A 16,497-nucleotide genomic window follows, 5' to 3' on the forward strand; every position below is an offset into this window, starting at 1 on the left:
TCAAACTCTCGGGAGACATGCGACGATACGATACGACCACGAAAGAAGAATAGACTCTGTGTGTGGGGCGTTTCAGCGATCTGCGCACATTTCTAGCTACTCCTCCTGTTGCATTTCCAAGGCACCTTGAAAACAGAATACCAATACCATATCTATACCACCATTTCCCTCCTGCAACGTGTTTTGGTTGTGCGTTGGATTTTCATCGATATGCATCAGTCCTATGCCATTTTCGATTGTCGCGAGCTGGCAGAACCTCGGATGAAGAAAAATGTGGTCTTGTAAGCAGTATGAAGTTCTTCATAGTCGTCAGGGCTTTCCTGATTGATGTGCCTTCGTATTACGAAGTACATTGTTTCATAGTCTCAACTGCGACCATCTCGAGGCCCAGGCAGTCCAGATTTTGGTTGACATCTTGAATACAAGTCCTGTCCTCCGGCAGGCACTCATCTTTCATTCAGACTTTCTCCACCTGGATTGAACCGCGGTAGAGTATGGGGAATACTCGAGAGTACCCACCTTGGCCCAATGTTGATGGGCTCCCCACTTCATCGCTGAGACCCGGCGCGCGAGAAGGCAGGCATTGCTCAGTAATCGTCACTTGGTGTAGCTTGAGAGCTCGAAATAACCATACTAGTCATGTATTAGCGGTTAATCCTCCGGCACAACGGTGGGATCCCTGTTCATACCTGAAATGAATGCAGCAAAGTACATGAAGCCTACGAACAGTTGTACACCAAGATAGGGGTAGGTAATATCGTCAGTTTTCAAAGATACGGCAATCGGCTCGCCAAAGGTGGTAGGGAAAACGAGGATCAGCCAGAATATCGATAAAGCTAATTGAAAGGTTATCAGATGGTCTGGAGAAGGGAGAAGGGAGAAGGGAGAGAAGAAAAGATTGGCAATTCTGACCTGAGGGAAGTGTCTGTAGACCTAATACTTCCGCCCCGACTGGCGCGACGGTGGTCCACATACTGCTGGCGAACACCCCGAATAGCGTGTATACGATAGTACCCGCAAACGACCTACCGGCGAGCGTCCAAACAAGGAGGGTAGAAACACTGGCGATGAAAGTGCTAATGCCGGCGACGTTTAATCTGCCATAGCGATCACTAGCCAAACCAAGAAGAGGTCGCCCAACCGCTTGAGATACTATAGAAAGAGGCTTAGCTTCAGGACCCTGACCAGATTTCACAGGAACAGACAGTTGAAAATGGCATTGGCAATCGAGCCCTGCTGAGAAGTAAGGCCCATAGTCTGTACAAAATCCGACATTGAGAAAATGGTTATGCCGAAGCCGAACTGCGAAAAGAAGCCCCAGGCTAGAAAAAGGCAGAACTCGGGCCGTTTAAAGAGTTCCACATGGAATCCTTTGTGGATGGAGCCAACGGCATGATTGCGGTCTTTGAGGAATAGAGCAGATAATCCGTTGACGCCAAACGAGACAAAGGCAAGAATGCGAAAAGACCATGATACTCCTAAAGAATCGATCATACGGTGGACAGTTAGTGAGTAGATGAGGCCGCCAGTCCCCGAGCCAGCGGTGGTCAGGGCCACTGCGAAGGAACGCCGTGCAACAAACCATTGCGGAGCAATGGCGACGGTGACATTAACAATCAAACCCACACCGGCGCCGAATACTAAACCTTGTGACAACACAAGGTGCCAGATCTTGGTACTGAAGGAAGCGGCTATGAGTCCGCCTCTTTACCACAGTTAGAGAAGACCATGTGGCATAGAATATGTTTAAAGCTCACGCCTGAATAGCTACCCCAATTAGAACCGTGGGCCTCGTCCCGATCCAAGGGCTCAGGCGAGTGGCGACTGGGGCAACAAAGAGAGCTGATAACTGTTAACGGCCGCTTTTGCAAAGATCTGTTGGGCTTTAAATCTGCGACATCGCCGATGTTGGGCATGCTACCACACATACCTATCGAGAAGGATAAACCGGCCACGAATGCCAGAGTCAGCGGATCTGGGTCTTTGAACACCCCCGAATGCAGAAAATAGCCCAGGAACACGGAGTATGACTATAACGATGAACTTTAGTTTGGACCTTCCGACAATGTTCTGTATGAGAACATACTCCGATCAAGCCCCAGGTGTGGGCGTTGATTAAAAATACTAGGACAACTATGACCCTACGTATAGGCTCAGTCTTCAGTATGAACCCCACCAAGGCCGTTTGGGTGTCAAGGGGATTCACCATCCATATCTTGGTTCCGCTTGAGGATCTGATTTGGGATCCGTGGCTGTCTGAGCTTCGGGCTCTTCCGCTATAATCGATGCCGGGCGATGGCTCAAAGTCTTCTTGGAAAGTCCGGATACTCGCTCTGATGGTGTTTGGGAGAAGAGATGAGTAGCAGCCATGGCGTGAAAGTGATCAGTAGTACGGTCCGTTGGTAGTGAAGTATAAATCGGGAGTAGCAGTAGAATTTCAGTTACACACTTCATAAAAAAAGCCCGATGGTGTCCTAGATCCAAGTAAAGGGGATTGGAAAATATGAGATGTTTTTATCATGGCCACTTTGTTCTTCTACGGTGGTATGGGGGTGCCGTCACTGTTGGTTGATATCATAACAGAGACCATGGTCGAGGAACATTACAAATCCCGAAGCAATCGGCGAGCAATTGAATCCACAATCACTGAGTCGGATCCGGTCTCTCAATTCGTAAGGGGGATCGAGCAGAGTCTGCGTCTCAAGTGCGCCTCATACAGTAGCGTGAATGCAACCCGGTTTCCACCCTACCGAGCATCGGCGGATAGAATCTAGATCGTAACAAGTGGGTCTTGCCAGCCAGGGGAAGAGGCGGTATTATTAAACAAGAGACAATGACCCCAGTTCATTAACCGTTTTTGGATTTTTGGATTAGTGAACATTTGAACGGCAACTGCGGCCGAGGCATATCGTAGGATGCATCAATTGTATTATTTGCCCAGGCTGTGATATTGTTGATTCGCATTGGCCACGCCTTGTATAGCCGCTTGTTTCTCTCTCTCTTCCCCTCTGTCTCTCCAAGGGCTCGGCTTAAATTGTGTCAAAAGCACGTTTTTTTTTCTTTTTCTTTTTATAGAATTGATAATGGCTCTCGTTACTTGTCTGTCCTAATTTTACTGCATATAGAGTTTGCGAAAGTATAGGAAACCTACCTATTTATATCTCTGTATGCAATGAATGCGATCGTAAAGGTTGAAGGCAGTCCAGCTGCTCTAATTTTATTTTTCTCTCTCTCTTTTTTAACTTCTCTTCTGTTTTATTTTTTTGAAGCTATTTCCATAAACAGTAGCCTTTTTTTGTTCTATATTTTTCGTATGAAAGGTTTCCACCCTTTCATTCCCAGCGGATCTAGACCACCTCCAACGGACGACAAGAATAGTATGGGCTCCCCTTGAAGATAGAGACTCCACAACGTCTACAGTAGATATTACTCCAGACGCTGTGGCAAAGGCACTAGGGCCAATGAGTGTTCCTCTGCGGGGACAAGACACCTCTTGGAGATGAGGCCTATGCAAGTGGAAAGTGATTAGTCCGTCGGAGAACTAGCCAGTGCTGGGCTTTGGAGAGAAAACCTAATACTCCCCTGAATGTTCTCATTGGTTTGGCCCTCAAGTTGTTGCGGCAGTATCTTAAGCTGTTCTTGGCACCGTTTTAACTGGTTAAATCCTGATAGTGCTAATGAGGAGGCACTTGACACAAAAACCTTGAAAGGTCAATGGAGTTCATTTTGACTTAAGCACTACTCGGAAAGCTATACATATCGGAGATATCCAAAGCATTGCCCGAGCAGAGTAGCTCCCGGAGAATAGCCAACTAGCCCCTATATCATCTTTGTTCCGAATCATCCCTGAACAATCTTGGAGACCATGTCCGTGGCCGCAACAACTCTCTCATCGCGGAAATGCTTTCCAACAATTTGAAGGGAAAGTGGAGCACCAGCAAATGTTTCAGGGACATCTACCATCGCAGTTTCAGCCTATGTCTTTTAGAGACACAGATGGGAACGGGAAACTTACACTTGGAATACTCTCGCTGCTCCGCTGCAGAACGAGGCTTATACTCCGTATCGGCAACGTCAATCTTGGGATCAGATTTCAACCCCGTCGGGAATACAGCGGCAGGCTGGTCGAGAGCGTTCCAGATTGAAGTGTAGTGGAAATACTGTCCACCCCCGAGCGTTGAAGCAGGGCCCATGTATGCAGGGCACAGGATGAAGTCAACGCCGCGGTCCGTCATAGCCTTGTGATAACTTTTGACTCATTAGCACTGCATCACCCTCAAAGAGTGGTAACTTACGCCTCCCTGTAGTTTTCTCGCCTCACGTTCATTTCCCAGTTCTCTGCCAGGGATAGCGGTTCAGGTTTTGCAAGACCGAATGCCCAGGTCGTTAGGAAATCGATAGGCTCTCCTCCCTCCGCCAGGATATCTTTCTGCGTCTTGGCTGCATCAGGGAAATAGAGGGCGGAAAGGATGTCGAAGCCCTCTTGGTGGTTGAGAGGAGCCCAGTCGACGACCTTAACACCGGCTCCCTTTAGTTTGGCCTCGGCATACTTCAAGGCGCGCAGAACTGGTGGGTAGGGGCGCATGATTCTGGTTTAGTGTTAGTTGGCAAAATTCAACCTTTGGCAGAGTCGAGGGCTTACTCGTCATCCCAAATGATGCCAATGGTGACCTCATGAGGTTGGATATGAGTCGGCTTCCACTCCAGCGGAACCAGTGACGTCTCTTCCTCCCAAGGCTCAGCGTCGAGGAGGGCCTGCTGGAAGAGATTGATATCCGCTAGGCTGTTTGCCAATGGCGCGATGATACAGCGGATGCTCTCATTGCCAGCGCCAGCCAGGATGACGCCCTTGTACGGGTTACGGAGGGCAGTGGTGCGAAGACCATAGACACCGCAGAAAGCAGCCGGGATTCTGACAGAGCCTCCAATGTCAGTTCCAATGCCAATGGCGGAGCAGCGGAGACCCAGCGCAGCACCCTCGCCACCGCTTGAGCCGCCAGATGTGAGCTTGCGGTTGTATGGGTTGCATGTCGCGCCATAGATGGGATTGCTGCAGTCCATGTGCTGTCCCATGATGAGCAATTGTTTTCATAATTCGGGAATTTTTTTGGGGGCTTACCATCAAGCTCTGTGGCTCGTTTGTTCGGACGTGAAAGACGGCACCAGCTTTCCCCAGAATTCGGAGGATCAATGCATCCTCTTCGGCAATCTTGTCGGTCCAAGCAACGTATCCGGTATGGCAGACGCGGCCTTTGAACCCAACATGCTCCTTTACAGAGATGGGAACACCATGCAAAGGCCCCACGAGCTTTCCAGTAGACTTGAAATGCTCATCAAGCTTCTGTGCAGCGTCGAGGGACTCTTTGACCAGGAATTCAGTGGCAAAGTTGGTAAGTTGGTGGCCAACGTGAGCGCGTTTGAGAAACGCAGTGACGGTTTCAACGGCAGTCAGGGTGCCCGCTCCCATCTGAGCGACCAGGTCGGTGGCATCGGTCCTGGTGATTTCCAACTCTCGAGGAGTTAGCAGCTTGCATGAATCAATAAAGGTTGAGACATCGAGTTGCTCTGGGGGTGGGAGGTCCTGAGGGGACAAGAGCCACTCTGGATTCATCGAATCTGTCAGAATCTTTCGACATCTTTCAGCTTTGACTTCCCAGTCAGCAGGAGCCATGGTCAGAGTGATTTTTGATTGATGTTTGAAAAAAAAAAAAAAATGGGAAGAAGAAAGGGATGGGCAGTTGAGTAGTACGTGAAGAGGTCAATAGGCCGGTTGCTGGATATGTGAACCTCACCTGGCACAGAGGACTCGGGGGTTGCTTTTATAATCCCCAAGAGGAACCCAGAAGTGTCGACCTCTAAGATCCGTGATGCGTGATCCGCTGTTTTCCCCGCACAGTTCATGGAGTATGTGCATTCTTGGTGATCGAGCCTCCCCCGCGGTCCATACTTGAAGCTATTCTCCCGCCTGAGCTCGTCCTGCTGGTTAGAACCCAAACCCCCCCCCGGGGGGCAAAAGATGGAATTCCTCAATTGGGCAATCGCGCCTATCTTTTCGCAATTCCCATTGATTGGCCGGAACGAGCCTCGCTATTTGCAAGGATTGGCCCATGATTCGTTATTCATTGCGATTGGTCCGTTCAGGGCCGTTGAGCAACCACCATCTCCGGGAGTATCCTTGTCAGATGGTCCTTGGAACGAACTAATTCTCGCAATACAATGTGAGTGGTCGGGATTCCACCACCTTGATCAACAGCAACCGATAGCGTATAGATTAGCCATGGACGGGGGAATGGGGTTGGCCGGTCCGTGTTTAAGGTGTGGTCTGTTCTATCAATGTTAAAACCATCGTCAACTCGCTCGGCATGATGCTTATTTATACGTCAGCCTCGTCGCTCGTCAATCTCCAAACGACTGACAGTAGTCCTAGCTCTCTCAAAGTCTTACCCTTGTCTCGTTTGACTCCCTAGCAAATATCACCCCCGAAATAAACACTTCAGCACTTCGACATGGCGCCTGCAACCCCGTCCTCGGACTTTGTCCCTGGGACTGTTCATCTCGTTGATCTCGAGGGAACGATGCGCTCTCGCCATGCAGAGGGTGGCCGTCGAGACGTTGTTCTTATTCCGGCACCTTCATCGGACCCTGACGACCCCTTGAACTGGAGTCCCCGAAGAAAGAACTTGTTTCTCTTCTGTATTTGCATGTAAGTGACCGTCAGCCCCAAGCCCCCTGCCACTGAAAGCCCATCTGCTCACCTCTCGTCCCGTTCAGCTACTGTCTCGCGGTCGGTATTGCATCAGCGGCCATCTACTCCGTCCTTGTCCCAATCTCGACGGCGACCGGACTGACCATCGAGACTCTCGTCTCCGGCACTGGCTACATGTTCTTGACTCTTGGATGGGGCTGCTTGATCTGGCAACCCCTTGCTCAAAAGTTTGGAAAGCGCCCTGTCTACCTCCTCTCTCTCCTGGGTACCATGGTTAGCCTGCTGCCATCACGGATCTCTTAGACATACTCTGACCTCTTTTTGAACAGGCAATCATGATATGGGCTCCCCACGCCACCACCAACGGCCAATGGATAGCCAACAAGGTGATCCAAGGCGTATTCGGCGCACCGATCGAATCTCTTTGTGAAATCTCTATTGCGGATGTTGTAAGTCTAGGTCCTGACAAGTTGACGTCTACGTCTCGATGATTGACTGTACACAGTACTTTACTCACGAGAGAGGAACATACGTGGGATTCTATGCTCTCTTCCTGGTTGGCAGCAATTTCTTGGCCCCAATTATGTCTGGATTCATCAACGATGGCCAGGGATGGGCATGGGTTCTGGTATGGTCGAATGAATGGAGGCTTCCAATGCTTGCTTGCGCTAACCCCTGGAACAGCATTGGTGTGCCATCTTCAACGGCGGCGGATTTCTGATCCTTTTCTTTCTGATGGAGGAAACCAATTTCAACCGCAAAGCCATTTTGGCTGTTGACGTAGATGAGGACACAGAATCAAGACTGACACCCGTCGATCAACCATCACGGAACCAGTCCGATTCGGAAAAGGCGGCTGCTCAGGAGCACAGCATTTCCAACAACATAGACACCGCCGAGGGACAGTTTCGGCCGAGGACAAACCTGACATTCCTTCAGAAGATGAAGATTATCCGCCGCCAAGACCTCCAGAATGACGTGCCTCTGATGGGCATGCTGACGAGGCCATTCGTCTTCTTCTCGCTGCCCATCGTCGTGTTCTCCGGTTTCATGTACGGGGCGATTGTTTGCTATTTCAATGTTCTGAACGGCACGGCGTCTCTCATATTGTCATCCCCTCCTTACAACTTTTCTGCCAGCATCGTTGGCCTTTCCTATGTGTCCTGCCTCATCGGAGTGTTCTTCGGGTACGTGTTTCTCTGATGACGAGATGTGGTAGGGTTACTGACGGACAAAACAGCGTCGCATATTCCGGACCTTTTGGTGACAAGTTTATTATCTGGAAAGCCCGCCGCAACAACGGCATCATGGAGCCCGAGTACCGATTGTGGCTCTATAGCTTGTTGCTCATTACGATCCCTGGCGCAATGCTCCTCTGGGGAGTTGGCGCGGCCCATAAGGTCCATTGGTTTGGCCTAGTGTTTGCCATGGGCGTCTTGGCTGGGTCGGTGGCAATCGGATGCCAGTTGCCCATCAGCTACTGCATAGACTGTTACAAGGACCTCGGCGCTGATGCCATTGTCACCGTCATCATTATCAGAAACACGATGGGTTTTGCAGTGAGCTATGGGTGAGCTTTCCCTGACGTCTCCCCGGTGCCAAAGAACGCTCCGCTAACCAATGCTGGTAGAATCACCCCCTGGGTCATGAACATGGGCTACCAGGATGCGTTCCTTCTTGCTGCTTTCACGGCCCTTGCTCAAACTGCCGTGTTCCTTGTGTTTATCAAGTGGGGTCGTCAGATTCGCAAAGCTAGTGTTGATAGATACTTGAAGTATGTCCAGCAGGTGAAGGATGATGGGCTGCTGCATTAACATGGAGAGCCGTGGTGGTATGGCCGAAACAGCCTCTTGTCCGAGGAACCGAGGCCATGAAACGAAGGAGTGAGGCGGACCGGTTGTCTATGATTGGATAGCCATCTTAGTAGTCTTGAAACGTGACGATTCCCTCCGTACCACATCGTGAACCTCCTTTGCCATCTGGAGACCAATCCAACTGAATTTCCTTCTCGCGGATCAATCTATGTCACTCTTCTCGTGCTAGCCCCTAACATGGTATGATCTGCATGCGTAATCAAGACGCCCTAGAAGTGGACTCTTCCGCTCTTAGTTAGACCAGCGACCCCAAGAGTCCAGACTGCAGAGTAGCGTGGACAGGGATGGAGCTAGATCTGAATCGCTCTGCACTGTGCAAATTAGACCATAGATTGCCCGCGTGCGTTTGGCAATTCGAAGATGGCCGGCCATCAACTTATTGGCGGCCCCGCATCATCAATGGCTGCGTTCGCTTTAGAATCCACACCGTTCTTATCATGTCCCAATGCCCCGGATCCCACCATCTCCAAGACTAATGGAGGCTAGATAGATAGCGCTAGTGCCTCCCCGCATTTTCGCCATCGTGCTATCTCCTCCTCCTAACCGAGAGGACCAAAACTTCATCCTCTTCACCCTCCCATGTTTATTTCTCAGGGTAACACGCTCAAGCTTCGAAAGCAGCTGCCAAAGAAAGAGCCGCAACAATGGGGAACTCGAGACTGAGGACTAAGACCGGGTGCTTCACATGTGCGTCTCCATACTCTCGCTCCTCCGCGAGTCCTAACGTATCCCAGGCCGAAAGCGCCGAGTCAAATGTGGCGAGGAGAGGCCATCCTGTCGCAATTGCTCTTCCCACAACCGGCATTGCACCTGGCCCACGCTGACTGATCTCTGTGACCGACGACATGGCCGTCGAGGGCCCCGGCGCCATTCTGCATCTAGTCAAGGTAATGCTTCATCACCCAATGGCGAAGAATCCAGCTATGAGCTGGCTGTCCGGTACAAACATGCCTTCTTCACCATGGCGTTCACCGCCGGGAGCGCTGCACCATTCTCCGAGATTGAGTTCAGGCTCTTCAACTACTTTCTTGACAGTGACGGCCTCTCGCCGCGACTCGTGCTCCCAACATGGAACAAGTCCTCCTTCCAGGAATACCAATGCGAGATCGCCTCCATGATGCTACACTGCGAGTGCGTAAAATACGCAGTCATGGCTGCCTGTGCTGCAACCCAATTCATACGATTCCAACAAAAACGGCACCAGGCGGTTGCGCTCACATGCTATTCGCGGGCCGTCGAGGAGGTGAATCAGGAGCTCAGCAGGGTACAGTCGGGCCAGACGGTTCCTGGGATCTCGCTGCTTACCGCAGTCATTTATCTCTATATCTACGATGTAGGTCATCACCGCAAATATGTCTTGCATCTCTTGGATAGCACACTAATGCCCAACAGTTGTGGAGTCTAGACAACGTTGTCGATCCCCGAAAACACGTCGCTGGTGCTATGAAGCTACTCAACGTTGTCTTCAGCAACGAGTCCCATCAGCCATTCACGTCGCGGGCCACTGGGAGACTTACAGTAGAGAGCGTACTCTACCAGGCCTCCTTGCTGTCGATGAGGAGGCCCTTCACAGCCTATTTTCCTGTCGAGGGCCAATGGTTGGACCAGGTCGAATCCATGCTCGACTCAACCAGGACGAATACAGCAACATCACGTACAGATTCGAGTCCAGTACTCGGTATGCCTCTATCACTATACCGCCTCATTCTCGACGTTCTGAACTTTCGCAACTGGGCTTCGCAACAGAGCGCTGACTCATTGGCCCGGTTGAGAACGGAAATGGACTTCTGGGAAGCTTTTGTATTCATGGACAGCAACACCGCCTCGTTGTCGCCAGAGGACGGAGGCTCCTCTTCCGAGACGACCATTCTATATGTTCTCGCGGCTTCGCTTCTCCTAGACTGGATCACCGAGGCTTCCACATCCGGATTGTGGGCTGCCAACGCCCCGCCCCCTGATGAAGTCATCTTTGGGAGTCGCAGGCCAGGAAAAGGCCCTTGGCAACTCTGCCAGGGGCTGGAGATTTTGCGTCGGCCCAACGCTTCCAGCGCTTGGTGCCACGGCTTCCTAGGGGTTTGGCCAATTCTCATTTTCGGGTATGCCGTTTCTAGCGAGGGAGAAATGATGCTATTGCGGAATTTGCTGCGCGACATCCTGCAACGTCTGACTTATGGGGAAGTACAACGGACTCTTGACGAGTTGGAAGATGTATGGAGTGTAAGGAAAGCTCAAGTCGAGGAATGGGGTGAGCGAGGGGATGTTGATACACAGGAGCTGTTCTCCCCTAGGATGAGTGTTCAGGAAATGTGCTAGAGTGTACCATAGTTTTCCGTTGATGCAGTAGTGATGTATGTACGATTAGCTTGGGGTAGCGGTCAACACTCGCGGTGTTATGGCTTGCAAACGAGAACGCGCTCCTTTTCGTTTGCCACCCCGCCATGTTCAGGAATGTCACTTTTGTTTATTTAGACTGTGACCCCGAAACTAGGGGTAGGATAACTCTTGAGTGCTTCCCAGTATACCTCTTAAAAAGAGAAATCACGGAAGTGACAATGGGCGTTACCGGGAAAAGATACCGATATCACTGTGGTCAATTGTTGACTGCCTATGGACGGTTGGCGAAAACCAAAATCTTTCTTAACTGGTCGTAAACCTCCACTATGTCAAAATAGTTCTTCCAACCAACCGTGGCCGGCTTTGCACCCAGGTTTGCCGGGTCCGCTTAGTCCGTCGTTACTTATAGATCAACGATTATCTAAACGACGAGATTCAGGTTTGAAAAGCCTCCCAGGCATCCATTCTCACGCGATTAGATGCTTCATGACATTGCTGCAATTGGCAATTTACATCAAATTTAAAAGCCAAGCTCCAGACCTTATAAGATAGCACCATAGCACTTGCATCGCTTTCGCCGCTTGATCTCGATGCTGCACGCAAATTGTCTCGGCTCTCAAGTACTGGTTAGCTGAAGATGCTTCCCGTTACGATCCGAACACAAGCACGAGGTCTCACTAAGGTTCGTAGGGTTAGTGTTGGGTTGTGTCGTGCCTGTTATGAAATAAGCGGGGCAGTCAAGCAGTACTTCGCATTTACGGTGTTCGATGAGAAAGTGCGTATTCAAGTGTAGGGGTGTCGTTGTACTTTGAATTGGCTACTGAAGAGGCTGGAAGGCAAACCGATAGATACATGGTAGAACTTATAGAGATGGTCAACGACCAACCAACGAACTAATATCTTTCAACCTCGTGGTCGGACTTGGTCCCAACTTTCTCCTGCCGGATCTTCACGTGACTTTCAATTTTATTGTGCCACGCCGCACCGCCCACTCGTGACCTGCTCGCGGACATGTTGTGACACTTCCTGACAACAGCCTACAGCCCTGCCAGGTGTCGAGTAGAGATATGACGCTTGAGGTCGTTTCCATTAAAGATGGTTTCACACAGGTAATGTAGATTAGATGCTGACCGTTGCTATCTTTACTCTATTATGCAGCTGAGAATAACCCGGAAGGCTAATAGTTCATAAGGCAGGGACGAGCCGCTGGATGTTTTTTACCCAGCCTTTCGGGTCAGGAAAAGGTCCAGTTAAACGATATTCGCTTAAGTCCACATGCCTCTTGAGTCCAGCCCAAACCAAGGCCTCGGTCCCCACCAATATTCAAGCATCCCACTCTTGTAATCTGTTGAGCTCACCCAAGTCGAATCCTGGCCGCGCGGACTCTGCGCTTTTATTAAACGTCTTTTCCACCTTTCCGTCAAGATGATTACCTTTTAATTTATTTCCTACATCCCCGTTAAACTGTCCTAGATTTCAAATCTCTCACGCGGCCATGGATCCCAAACGCGCCGAAGAAGAAGAAGACAACCCCTCGCTCCGGCGCCGCCGGCGCCGCTCCTCCGTAGCATCCATCTCCTCCGTCGCCTCCATCGCATCCATCGCATCCGTAGCCGACTCCCTCATCGCGAAAGCAAAACACCTCGAAGCCGAAGTCGAGCGAGCCTTCCTTCTCTTCTGGGACGACCTGCCCGCATGGCGCCGCGACAACTCCTACATCCTCCGCGGCTACCGCCCCTCGACGAACAGCTTCGCCGATTGCCTTGCTTCCCTGGGCTACCTCCACAACGAGACCGTGAACATCTATTCGCACCTGCTCGGCGCCGTCGCATTCTCGTCGGGCGCGACGTTTCTTTATAATGTCATCGCGCCGAGGTACGAGGCCGCCACGAGCTCGGACGTGCTTGTCTTTGCATGCTTTTTCGCCGGCGCCGTATGTTGTTTGGGTATGAGCGCCGCTTTCCATACAATTTCGAGCCATTCGGAGGTTGTTGCGCGGGTGGGGAATAAGTTGGACTACTCGGGCATCATCTTTTTGATTGTTGGGAGCTATGTTCCTGCTCTCTACTACGGCTTCTATTGCGAGCCGAAGCTTATAACGCTTTATCTCGGGATTGTGAGTTTTTGCTGGGTTTGTTCCTTCCAGGGATTAGTCGCTAACACGATGCTAGATGTGCATACTCGGCCTGGGATGCGGCATCGTCTCCTGGCTCGATCGCTTCCGAACGCCGACATGGCGGCCCTGGCGAACGGCCATGTTTATCGCCCTGGGCACATCAGGCATCGTGCCCGTGATCCACGGGCTGCAAAAGTACAGCTTCCAAGAGCTTGAAGACCGCATGAGCCTTAGCCTCGTCCTTCTTCACGGGCTCATGTATATTTTCGGTGCTGTTCTCTACGCAGTACGTTCGCGCTATGTGGAATAGGATCCAACAGATCTCGATTTTTTGGACATCTTCGCTAACTAGGTTGATAGGTCCGGTGGCCCGAAAGAAGCTTCCCTGGCAAGTTTGATATCTGGGGCAGCTCGCATCAGCTCTTCCACTTTTTCGTCTTGTTGGCCGCGGTTACACATTTATACGGAATGAGCAAGGCCTTTGATTATCATCAGAGAGTCATGGGCAGGCAATGTTGATAGACATATACAAGACACGGCGGAATTTTTTTCTCCTCTCTTCTGGTTTTGGTCCTTTTTTTTTTGAGAGAGAGATAATACTCGTGACGAGAAACTTATACACATAGACGTGCTCATGGTATCATAATTATAATACATAGAAGGTTGTTGGGAATGAAAGACAAAGTTTTGCTTCCTCGAGCGTTGGATACCCGCTCACGTTTCACCCTTTGCCAAATCCATGACCCTCACAAGGCCAGATGCAGTCGCTATAGCCGCCCAGAATCCGTGCTCCAGATTTGGATTCCACTCCATGACCATAATCCTGGTGAAAGGCTCGTGGTTGATCAAAGCCCTCGTATCCTTACTCACAGGCTCGTCATCCCCGTCCCCGCTCACCTCGGCCGCAGAGTTCTGTTCCTCGTCATCAACCTCCATCGGGCCACCGTCCTCTTCTTCTTCATTCTCGCCCTCCTGGTCGCCTTCTTCATCCTTCTTCATCTTCTTTTTCGGCGTCCTCGTTGCCTTCTTTTGCCCCGTATTCCGAATCGAGCGTCTCCGGTCTATCCTCCACACATTCGCCTCCTCCTCCCACCCCTGCAATATCCTCGCCGCACCCCTCACCCCCTTAAACTTCTCCTCCGCGGCAGCTTCCTCCGACCCCGGCCCGTCAAACCTTTCCGCCGGGCGAAATTCATGTTCAAACACCTTTAGCTTCAACGGCCTATCCTGTCTCGACGCGAAAATCTTCTTCGACCCGTTGCAAGCCCACACCGAACCATCCCTAAGGCCGGTGAGAAGAAACGGGTGCGTGTATCCCGCCGCAAGACAGGTGAGCAGGCTAGGAGAATCGGCGACGCGGCGCACGTGGGGGAAATATCGATGGTGCATGAAGCCCACCGACGTCTCCGTGACGGAACCAGAAGGGTAGCAGGATAGGAAACCCTGGAGGTGGTCGTGCCATTGGAGGAGGTTCGGCTGCGTGGTGATTGTTGTGCGGGTGAAGCCGGTGGTTTCGTAGGCTGGGCAGGTGAAGTCGATTAAGGCGGGGAAACCGCTTACGGGGGAGGAGGCGACGAGGTAGGGGCGGGAGGGGTAGCCCGTGGCGATGTCGACGATGTAGGTTGTGTGGATGGGGTGGCGGGAGAGGAGGACGAGGGGGTAGAGGGACCAGAGGGCTAGGGTACCGTCGGTGTAGCCGACGACTATTCGGTTGGTGTTGACCCAGGCGAATGCGGTGGCTTCGACTCCGTCCTCATCGGGGATGGATAGGGTAAACATTGATGTTTCGACCTTGGCTGTTTGGATTATTAGTATCTGCAGTAGAGTGTGGAGTGAAAAGAAGGGAGGATATGAGTGGCGGTGCACTTACAGAATGTTGAGCGTTCCTTCGGCTTCACATTCTCAACCTCCAACACACGAACTTTGCCATCTCCCGTAAGAACACCAAGTAGGCCAAGCAGAGATTCGTCAGCTGGCGCAACTGGGCACCACTTAATCCGCCTTGCCCTCCCCCAGTCAAACATCAAGGTCCTCAAGAGAATCGCAGGATCCGCCTTCGGCACCATGATGTCGAACTTCCCCTTCTTCGCACTAAACTTCCAGAATTGAATAATGCCATGCTTCCGAGATCCCTTGTATGCGTCCTTCTCAGCCGTGTTGGGGTGATGTTGATCCGAATGAGGCACGACGCAGAGAGCGAGGACTTGGTCGGTTTTATCAACGCGGGGCGCCCAGGCGAGAGAGAGGACGAGACCACCCACATCAAACATCCACCCTTTTGGATGCTTGGCCCCTCCACGACTCGTGTTGCCGTCGATGGGGAGGTCGAGCTCGTTTAGAGAAATGGCTCTGTTGGCGCCTCCAGGAAACGTGGCTTCCGTCTGCTCACCATAAGGACCTAGTAGGACCACGAGATTCCCTTCTGGCTTTACCAAATACGGCGCCATGCCGGCCTTACTCAATTTCACACACTTTTGGCGCTCTCTGATGTTCTCGTCCTTCCTGTACCTTTCTATCCACTCGCTCCACGCCTGCTGTTGCGACGCCTCAAATCCAGGTGGCAGCCATGGCGTACGGATTGGTATCGTAGAGTCGTCGTCCGTAGGCCGTTCGGGGAGTGTGTCGAGGCCGTACCACCGGTTGAGCATGTTGTAGGCCAACATGGTATGCGCCTCATCGGGTCCATACATGTACTGGAAGATATGGGGGGTTTTGCGCTGGCGCTTGAACGGGCCCTCGTAAGCGCGAGTGGTTTTCTTGGAAAATGGATATGGCTCAATTTCGTTGGGGTCGACGTCTGCTTTCCCAGTCTTTTCTTCTGCTTTGCGGACACGAATTTCTGCCGACGCGTCGCTTTCGGCACTTGATTCTTCCTCTTCGTCTTGGTCCTCGGACGAGGCGCTTTCAACCTCATCCTCGTCCCCGTCCTCTTCATCGCCTTCCTGCTGGTATTCTCCACCTTCAATCTCACTTTCTTCCCCCACTTCTTCGTCCTCTCCGCTAGCCGCCTCACTTCCAGCGTCCTCATCACCCGGTGCCCTCGCCACCTCAGAATCACCCCTCTCCGCATCGTTTTCTGATCCCTCGACGGCCGCTCGCGCAGCGGAAGCATTCCTCCTTGGCTTCCTACTCTTGGGCATCAATGCCAACACTGTTACCTCCTCTTCAGGCTCAGACTCGGGGTCGGCGCCTGCAGAGACTGGCCTCCTCAGCCTCGTCGAGCGTCGGAGAGGAGGCATGGTGGAAATGTGCGGAGTTTATTTTTCTTAGAAGGCGCTTGTGTCGCGTTGATTGGAGTTCTTGATGATAATAAACGACATTCTCAAAAATTCTAGTTGGCCGAGAAACTGAGTTGTGAAGATGAGAGTTTCATGTGAGATTGTGAGAGGGTGGACGAGGTGCATGAGCCGTGGAGAAATATTGCTAAAGTCAAGCGGTTCATGAGATCAATTGATTGATTGATTTTG

At 51.5% G+C, this 16,497-nt stretch overlaps 4 protein-coding genes across 4 annotated transcripts; 2 read left to right on the forward strand and 2 right to left on the reverse strand.

The window, feature by feature from the left end:
- Positions 1-3,840: 3,840 nt before the first annotated feature.
- SAPIO_CDS0090 (putative amidase) lies at positions 3,841-5,671 on the reverse strand (the record flags this gene model as incomplete). The annotated part of the gene is made up of 5 exons (XM_016782958.1): positions 3,841-3,956; positions 4,016-4,248; positions 4,296-4,589; positions 4,643-5,064; positions 5,120-5,671. 5 exons carry the CDS (start codon positions 5,669-5,671, stop codon positions 3,841-3,843), a joined length of 1,617 nt encoding a protein of 538 aa, XP_016646591.1.
- An 835-nt stretch (positions 5,672-6,506) lies between these two features.
- SAPIO_CDS0091 (uncharacterized protein) lies at positions 6,507-10,893 on the forward strand (the record flags this gene model as incomplete). Its single annotated transcript, XM_016782959.1, has 8 exons — positions 6,507-6,703; positions 6,772-6,979; positions 7,036-7,155; positions 7,391-7,893; positions 7,947-8,276; positions 8,337-8,480; positions 9,463-9,913; positions 9,973-10,893. 8 exons carry the CDS (start codon positions 6,507-6,509, stop codon positions 10,891-10,893), a joined length of 2,874 nt encoding a protein of 957 aa, XP_016646592.1.
- Positions 10,894-12,409: 1,516 nt separating this feature from the next.
- SAPIO_CDS0092 (ADIPOR-like receptor IZH2) lies at positions 12,410-13,549 on the forward strand (the record flags this gene model as incomplete). Its single annotated transcript, XM_016782960.1, has 3 exons — positions 12,410-13,030; positions 13,086-13,316; positions 13,391-13,549. The coding sequence occupies 3 exons, from the start codon at positions 12,410-12,412 to the stop codon at positions 13,547-13,549; spliced, it is 1,011 nt and encodes a 336-aa protein (XP_016646593.1).
- Positions 13,550-13,744: 195 nt separating this feature from the next.
- Positions 13,745-16,269, reverse strand: SAPIO_CDS0093 (Transcription factor tfiiic complex subunit; the record flags this gene model as incomplete). Its single annotated transcript, XM_016782961.1, has 2 exons — positions 13,745-14,826; positions 14,901-16,269. 2 exons carry the CDS (start codon positions 16,267-16,269, stop codon positions 13,745-13,747), a joined length of 2,451 nt encoding a protein of 816 aa, XP_016646594.1.
- Positions 16,270-16,497: the final 228 nt, after the last annotated feature.

Source organism: Scedosporium apiospermum (genome assembly GCF_000732125.1).
Source record: "Scedosporium apiospermum strain IHEM 14462 chromosome Unknown SEQ_SAPIO_0011, whole genome shotgun sequence".
NCBI classification, from domain to species: Eukaryota; Fungi; Ascomycota; class Sordariomycetes; order Microascales; family Microascaceae; genus Scedosporium; species Scedosporium apiospermum.